The following is an 8,551-nucleotide window of genomic DNA, read 5'->3' as shown; positions in this document are numbered from 1 at the left end:
GTGGTGGGGAATGGTGCCACATCCAGCGTGTGTGCAGTGGTGTCCTGCAGGGATCAGTGTGGGCCCAGTCCTGTTTAACATCTTTATTGATGATCTGCATGGGGGCATTTACTCCACCATCAGCCAATGTGCAGATGACACCAAGCTGGGTGTGAGTGTGGATCTGCCGAGGGTAGGAGGGCTCTGCAATGGGAATTGGACAGGCTGGATCCAGGGCCGAAATCCAGCAAGATGAGGTTGAACAAGACCAAGTACCAGGTCCTGCACTTTGGCCACAACAACCCCTGGACTGCTCCAGGCTGGGGACAGAGTGGCTGGACAGTGGCCACGCAGAAAGGGACCTGGGGTCACTGATGGACAGCAGGCTGGACATGAGCCAGCAGTGTGCCCAGGTGGCCAAAAGGCCAATGGTTCCAGGGCTGGATCAGGAATGGTGTGGCCAGCAGGAGTAGAGCTGCTGTGCCATCACTGACCTGCACCCAGCTCTGCACACAGACATTGCTGCGGCAGCTCCAGGGAAAGGAACAGAAAAGCTCTGTCTGGTGAAAACTTTGTTGCAAGATCCTTTACTTCATTTAAAGCCACTGAGAGCACAGCTTCTCATTGACACAGTCTGTGGCCACAGAAAAGAGGGAGGAAAAAAAAAGAAAGGGTAGAAAAATGATCTTTATTTCTGGATAATATTAAAAAGTAAACTAAAAACTAAAACAAACAAAAAACACAAAAAAAGGAAAAAAAATCACTTTTATTTCAAGCGAAATGAAGAAATTGGCCAGTAAATCATTGTTTCTTAAATTGTCCAGTGATCATTCTCCACACTGCAGCCTTGAAGCTCCTGGTTCCTCAGGCTGTAGATGAGGGGGTTCAGGGCTGGAGGCACCACCGAGTACAGAACTGACAGGGCCAGGTCCAGGGATGGGGAAGACATGGAGGGGGGCTTCAGGTAGGCAAAAAATGAGGTGCTGATGAACAGGGAGACCACAGCCATGTGAGGGAGGCAGGTGGAAAAGGCTTTGTGCTGTCTCTGCTCAGTGGGGATCCCCAGCACAGCCCTGAAGATCTGCACATAGGAGAAAACAATGAACACAAAAAAGCACAATGATAAAGAGGCACTAACAGCAATAAGGCCAAGTTCCCTGATGTAGGATTTGGAGCAGGCGAGCTTGAGGATCTGGGGGATTTCACAGAAGAACTGGCCCAGGGCATTGCCCTGACACAGGGGCAGGGAAAATGTATTGGCTGTGAGAAGCAGAGCAGTGAGAAAGCCACTGGCCCAGGCAGCTGCTGCCATGTGGGCACAAGCTCTGCTGCCCAGGAGGGTCCCGTAGTGCAGGGGTTTGCAGATGGACACATAGCGGTCGTAGCACATGATGGTCAGGAGATAAAACTCTGTTGACATGAAGAATAGAAAGAAAAAGATCTGTGCAGCACATCCTGCATAGGAGATGTTCCTGGTGTCCCAGAGGGAATTGTGCATGGCTTTGGGGACAGTGGTGCAGATGGAGCCCAGGTCAGTGAGGGCCAGGTTGAGCAGGAAGAAGAACATGGGGGTGTGCAGGTGGTGGCTGCAGGCTACGGCGCTGATGATGAGGCCGTTGCCCAGGAGGGCAGCCAGGGAGATGCCCAGGAAGAGGCAGAAGTGCAGGAGCTGCAGCTGCCGTGTGTTTGCCAATGGTAGTAGAAGGAAGTGGCTGATGGAGCTGATGTTGGTCATTTGCAGTGCCTTGGCATAGGGGTCTGTAAAAAAAGTAATAATGGAATAGCTCAGTTTGAGGAGGACTTTCTATATCCCAGCCCTGCTTGGTGGTACTTTCCTCCACTATCTGCCCCGGGCTCTGCTGCCTGGAGCTGTCCCTGCCAGCAGCTGCTCCCCTGTGCCCAGGGTTTGGCCCGGCCAGTGCTGCCAGAGCCCAGCCTGGCCCTGGGGGCTCAGCTCTGCCCTGCAGACCCCTCCCAGCACAGGGCACTGCCCAGGGCCAGCTCTGCCTGATGGCAATGTATCAGCAGACCTGAGGTGGCTGGAAAAGTGACACTGATGCTGACTGTAAGTGGCCCTGTGCTGATTTCTGTCACTGCCTGGTTTATTAAGATCTGAGAGAATTGTTTTTAATTTTTCTCAACCTGAAATTTGCACACTATGTACAAATTCCTATGCAGGCAACCCAAAGTAGTAGATTAAAAGGCAAGATCTTAGATTTTATGCAGTCCCTTCTTCACTGTGCTCCCTTTATAATATATTTGGAAAAGCTCTAGAGTTAAATGTCATCCTGGGAGCAGCCCTGAATAATGGAGCATTCTCACCAGACAAGGAGAACACTTCCAAGCCTTATCAGCTTTCTCCTTCCACCCAGATGTTTCCCCCAAGTGCTGTGGGCATCTCTTAGGGCTGGCTGAGAGCTGTCCCTGGCAGGCAGCAGAGTCCCTTCCCCAGCACAGTACCCTGGGCTGCAGGACCCTGCTCTGCAGGACAGCCCTGGGCACCCCTGGCTGCTCTGCACAAGAGAGAATCAGAGAATGTACTCACAGAGTCTGGAGGCATTGGGATGTTCCAGCTTTAGGAGATCACTGCAGGAGCTGCAGCTGCATTGTCCTGCAGCCAGAGGTTTCCTGTGTCAAGGGCTGGGAGTGATTCTGCCCCAGCCACTTCTGAGCATCTTCCCAGTTTTGATTGACTGAAGCTCTCTGTGCCTCTGTGCTGTGCCCAGGGAGGCTGCAGGCAGAGCCCTCAGCTCTACTGGGCTGGGAGAAGAGCTGCTCGTCAGGAGAAATTTGTTTTTGAAGCTCTTCTTGGTTACCAGGATCGCCCTCTGTGCCAGGAGCCAGGCCCACTCAGCAGCAAAGGCACAGCACAAAGACTTTAATGACCCTCTCAGGGCTTTCGTGCTGTTTACAGTGGTTTTAGTCCCTGAGAGTGTGTTTTAAAAAAAACTTCTCAAGAACTCAAAGTAAGATTGAATCTTATAAGTTTCTTGAAGTTTTAATGGGCCCCACTGAGGGTCAAAACTGAGAAAGTTTCTCCAAGTTTCATTTAGAGTAGAACACTGTCAGCAGTGATTACAGGTGGGGACAAACAAGGGAAAGGTGTCTCTGATGCTGAGCCCCAGGAATGTGTTCCAGGAATGCAAAGGGCCAAGGGCTGAGCCCCAGACCCTGGCAAGGCACATCCTGTCCCTCCCTCATTGCTCAGGGCTACTCCCGGGCCACTGGGCTCTGGGGATGTGCAATGCCAAGGGCAGCACCATGGGGCGGCCCCTGCCAGGCTGCTGAGCAGGGACAAGGAGGCAATGAGGCCCCAGCACAGCAAGGCTCACTTGTCCTTTCCTGCTGGCCTCAGGCCCAGGGCCAGCAGCCATGGCCAAAGTGCTGCAGGAGTTGGCTCTGGCAGGGCCTTTCAGCTGCTGCCCATCCCTGTGCCCTGTGCAGCCCAGGCTGTCCTACGGTGTCCATGCCCTGTGCCTCTGTCCCTGCAGGCTGTCGTCATCCTCCGGCTGCCCCACCTGGCTGGCCCCTTCCTTTGCTGACAGCTCTGCATCCTGCCTGCCTCTGCCTGGCCACACAAAGCCTTGGGCTGCTCCAGTCTCCTTCTCGGGGATGTGTTGCACTTCAGCCCTGCCATGGGAAAGAAATTCCTTTCTCCTTCTGTCCAGTCTGGGCCTCCCAAGCTGCTCTTTGCATTAATTCTTTATTTCTCCAGCTTTTCTTAACTATGTCAAAATTATCCATCCTCTCTGAAACCACTCTTTAATCCCTCCCAGTGATCTCCTCTGCTCTCCTCATTGTCCACCCCACTGAGCACTGATCTCCTTTGTCCCTATACAGTGGTCATGTGCTTTTAGCCTCTGGGCCCTCTCCAAGATATTGGCAAATGAAAATATTATGCTCATAGTCTAAGAAAATCACCAGAGGACAAGGCAGCCAGACCTGTCTGTCCTGACTACTTTTGTCTGGGCACAATCCTTGGATAGATGCAATTTTAGATGTAGAATCCCGGTTTTGGCCATTGACACCTAGGAGAGAAAGGCAGTTCTTTTCCACTGGAATGAAAGCACAGTGCCCCAGTGGTTGGTGGTAGGTGAGAGACAGACCTCAGGAGGCCAAGGGCAGCCAGAGCTGGCCTAGCTATCGGTCCTAGCAGATTTTGGACTGGAAGAAACCGTTGTATATATTGATATTTTTGGGGAGTACCAATTTCTACCTTTGGCACCTGGAAAATGGGGATGGTTCTGTTCCATAGGAAGGAAAGCACAGGGCCCCAGTGCTCCAGGGGCAGATGAGTGATAGCCCTCCACACGTCAGAACCTGCCGGACTTTTCAGGTGGTGCCCAGGAGGCCAAACCAGCCAGATCTGTTCCATTCCTGCTTGGTTCCATGAGGCCCTTCAGCCTAATAATATTCTCCTTGCTTCCAAAGTGTCACAATGTCCCCTTACTTCCATGAGGCCCTGCAGGGTCACAATGCCCCTTTGGTTCCATGGGGTCTCACAGTGTCACACTGGTCTCCATGATTCCATTAGGCCTTGCAATGCCACAATGTCTCCATGGATCCACAGTGCCCTGCAGGATCACAACAGCTCTTTGGCTGCACGAGGCCCTGTAATGCAACAATGGCCTCTTGGTTCCACAAAGCCCTGCTGCTTCACACCGGCCCCTTGGGACCATGTGGTCCAGCAGCGCCACAATGATGTTCTTGGTTCCAGAGGGCCCCACAGTGTCACAATGACCACTTGGTTCCATGGTGTCCTGCAGTGTCACCATGGTCTCCCCAGAAAGGAAATAACAGAGCCGCAGTGTTTCAGGGAGTGATGAACCGCAGTCACCAGAGGGCAAGGCCAGACAGACCTGTGTGTCCTGGCAGGTTTGTCTGGGAGCAACCCTTGGATATGCAAAATTTTGAAAGTGGAATCCTTATTTCAGTCATTTTAGCCTGGAGGAGAAAGCCAGTTCTAGAGTAAGAAAAGCACACAGCCCCTGTGTTTGGAAGGGAGGTGAGAGCCAGCCCTCAGGAGGTCAAGTCCAGCCAGATCTGTCTGTCCTGGCATCTTTTGTCTAGGAGAAACCCTTGTGCATAAGAATTTTGGAGGAAAAATACCAATTTTGGCCATGGGTGCCTGTGCAGGAGGGACAGTTCTTTTCCATAGGAAGGAAAGCATAGAGCCTCAGTGTTTGAAGGCAGGTGAGAGCTTACCCTAAGAAAGACAAGGTCAGCCAGGTTTGGTTGAAATGGCAACTTTTGTCTGGGAGCAATCCCTGGATATTGGGAATTTTGGAGAGAGAATCCCATTTTGGCAATGGATGCCTGGATGAGAAGGACAGTTGTTTTCCATTTGAAGGAAAGCCCAGAGCCACAGTTTTTCAGGGACACATGAGAAGAGACCCTTGACATGCCAAGGGCAGTTGGACCAGTCAGACCAAGTGTCCTGGTTTAGGGGACAGGTACTATCAGAACAAAGGCAGGAGTTTTTTCTAAAATGGAGAGTGAAAATTCCCTCCCTCCCAGTTTACTATAATTTGGAAATCAAGGGGCTCTTGGGCAAAGGTGTGGGTTTAGGAATAACAGTTCTTTACAAACAAGAACAAACTAGAACATCAGCTATGAAAAATCAGAGAAATAACAGAACAAAACTTAGTCCCAGTCCCTTTTCCAGTCATAGACACTCTTCTCCTCCGCATGGTCCTGGTGGAGAGCAGGGCGGGCCCCTCGCTGCAGCAGCCACAGCAGCAGGAGCAGGGAAGTGAGGCAGCAGCAGCAGGGCTGTATCCCAGTGGTGGGAGAGGGGTGAAGGAAGACTCCGCTCACCGTTTGGGTCCTGGTTCTCGGCGCTGTTCTCAGAAGCAGGAGGCTGTAGCAGAGCAGGGTGCAGGGCCAATCCAACCGCAGAGAAAAATCACTCTCCTTGGCGTTTGGACCGGCGAGTTTACCCCCCCCACCCCCGGGAATAAAAAAAAAAAAGAACGAATTACCATCTACCCCGACCCCTCAAACCCCCCACCAGCGATTGAGCCAGTGAGACAGCCCCCACCCATCCCTTTTTTCCTGGGTAATTAAAAGCTAAGGGAGTTGCCCACCTGATTTCCTTAACATGATAATGTGAAAAAATTCTCCACAAAGGACAGAAAGTAAAACACCCCCAACCCCAAACACCCTCTTTTGTTTTTAATCTTTTTACAAGACACAGCAGAGACACAAAACTCCTCAGAGCTTGTGTCTCCTGACCTGTTGTCAGTCTCAGTGATGTCCAGGGGAGCTGGAACAGAGGCCACACAGAGCTGAGGGGAATAAAGAGGGTATTTATTGAGAGGCCTTCAAAGGCTACACCCTTGCAGAAACAGTGCCATAGTTGTGACTCCTGGCTGAATGGCTTCAAGATGGGAGCAAAAGAGGGCTTGGTCATAAGATCTCGCCTGTATAGATTATAGTTCATTTGCATAGAGGAGTCAATTGTCCAACTAATAGTCTCAAATTGTGAGGTTTCATCCTCCTTGCTTGCTTGCTAGCCCACCCTCCTCTTTTCATGTTGTTTATGCTTGTGGCTTTAAGTTTGAAGAAACTGTCCTTGAGTTCCCATCTGGAATAGTCCTGTTTTGTCTTCGTCACCCAGGCACAATGGAAAAGCACCCTCAAGCAGAACAGAAAAACTTAGAACTTAAGGCATAAGTGTAACAATGGCCTCTTGGCTTTCTGAGGCCCTATGGTGTAAGAACGGACACTTGATTCCATGCAGTTTTACAGTGTCACAAGATTCCCTTGGTTCTATGAGACTTCATGGTGTCATAACGGCTCGTTGGCTCTGGTGGGTGCCATGGTGTCACAATGGCCCTTTAGTTCTATGAGGCCCTAGGATGTCACAATGGACCTTTGGTTCCATTAAACTCCATGGTGTCACAATGACCCCTTGGTTCTGTTAGGCCCCATGGTGTCACAATGGCTTATGTGTGCCCTGAGGTCCAATGGTGTCACATGGCATCTTCCTTCTATCAGGCCCAATGGTGTCACAATGACCACATGGTTGTGTTAGCCCCCATGGTGTCACAATGGTGCCTCAGTTCTGTCAGGACCCATGGTTCCACAAAGGCTCGTTCATTCTTTTAGACTTCGTGGCGTCGTGTTATTCCCTAAGTTATTTCCGGTAACAGGATGTAAAATCGGCCATGAGGTGCCATGGTGTCACAACAGCCCCTTTTTGTCCAGAGGCCCCATGGTGTCACAATTGGCCCTTGGTTCCATGAGTCCCCATGGTGTCAAAATGGACTCTTGGTCCATAATAAATATTAATACCACAACAGCCCTTTTATTTGATTGGGCCCCATGATGTCACAATGGACCCTTGGTTCCATGAGGCACCATAGTGTCATTATGGCTTCTTGGTTCTTTGATTCCCCATGTTGTCACTGTAACCCCTTGACTCTGTTGGTCCCAGTGATGTCAGAATGGACCCTTTGTTCCATTAGGCCCCATGGTGTCTAAATGGACCACTTTTTCCATGATGCCACATGGTTTCACAATGAGCCCTTAGTTCCATCAGGCCCCTTGGTGTCACAATGGTCCCTCATTTCTAAGTGACAGAATTGTGCCACTGTGACCCTTTGGTTCTATTCGACCCCATTATGTAACTTTGGCCCTGGGTGCCCTGAGGACCCATGATGTCATAATGTCCCCTTGGTTCTATTAGGCCATATGGTGTCACAATGGACATGTGGCTCTTTTAGTATCCATTCTGTCACAACGGTCCCTTGCATACATGAGGACCCATGGTGTCAACAATGGCCCCTTGGTTCTGTTAGGCCTGATGATGTCATAATGTTGCCTCTATTCTATGAAGCCCCATGGTGTCATAACAGACTGTTGGTCTCATTAGGCCCCATGGTTAGAAATTGTCCCCTTTGTTCCATGTAGGCTTATGGTAAAACAATTGCCCCTTGGTTCATTTAGGCTCCATGGTGTACCACAATGGACCCTTGGTGCCCTGAGGGCCTATGGTGTCACAATGACGCTTTGGTTCCATGAGGCCCCATGATGTAACAATAATCCCTTTATTCCATTCAATCCTATTGCGCCACTATGTCCTCTTGGTTCTATGAGGCCCCATGGAGTCACAATGGCTCCTTGTTTCTGTTGGACCTCATGGTCTCAAAGTTGCCCGTTAACTCCATGAGACTCCATGGTGTCACAATGGACCCTTTCTTTAAGCAGGCAACACAGTGCCACAATATCGCCTTGGTTTCTGTTGGGCTCCACGCTCCTTCAATGGCTTATTTGTTCCATGAGGTCCCCTGGTGTCACAGTGGCCCATTGAATCCATCAAGCCCTGTGGTGTCACAGTGGCCGCATGATTCCATTTGGCCCATGAGGTCACAATGGCACCTGGGTTTTATGAGGTCCTATGTGTCACAATGGCCCCTTGATTCCATGAGATCACATAGTGTCACAATAACCCCTGGGATTTTTGAGGCCAAAGGGAGTCAAAATGACCCCTTGGTTCTATGTGACCCCATGGTTTCAGAACGGCCCCTTGTTTCTCTTAAGTCCCATGCTGTCAGCATGGCCCCTTTCT

General features: G+C 50.7%; 1 protein-coding gene across 1 annotated transcript; it reads right to left on the bottom strand.

The window, feature by feature from the left end:
- Nucleotides 1-779: 779 nt before the first annotated feature.
- LOC117011480 (olfactory receptor 14A16-like) lies at nucleotides 780-2,653 on the bottom strand. The gene is made up of 2 exons (XM_033086886.1): nucleotides 2,525-2,653; nucleotides 780-1,737 (listed from the first exon to the last, which is right to left on the bottom strand). Exon 2 carries the CDS (start codon nucleotides 1,712-1,714, stop codon nucleotides 791-793), a length of 924 nt encoding a protein of 307 aa, XP_032942777.1. The 5' UTR covers nucleotides 1,715-1,737; nucleotides 2,525-2,653; the 3' UTR covers nucleotides 780-790.
- Nucleotides 2,654-8,551: the final 5,898 nt, after the last annotated feature.

The sequence above is a fragment of the Catharus ustulatus genome, unplaced genomic scaffold (genome assembly GCF_009819885.2).
Source record: "Catharus ustulatus isolate bCatUst1 unplaced genomic scaffold, bCatUst1.pri.v2 scaffold_62_arrow_ctg1, whole genome shotgun sequence".
NCBI classification, from domain to species: domain Eukaryota; kingdom Metazoa; phylum Chordata; class Aves; order Passeriformes; family Turdidae; genus Catharus; species Catharus ustulatus.
This window is presented reverse-complemented; position numbering and strand designations above follow the sequence as displayed.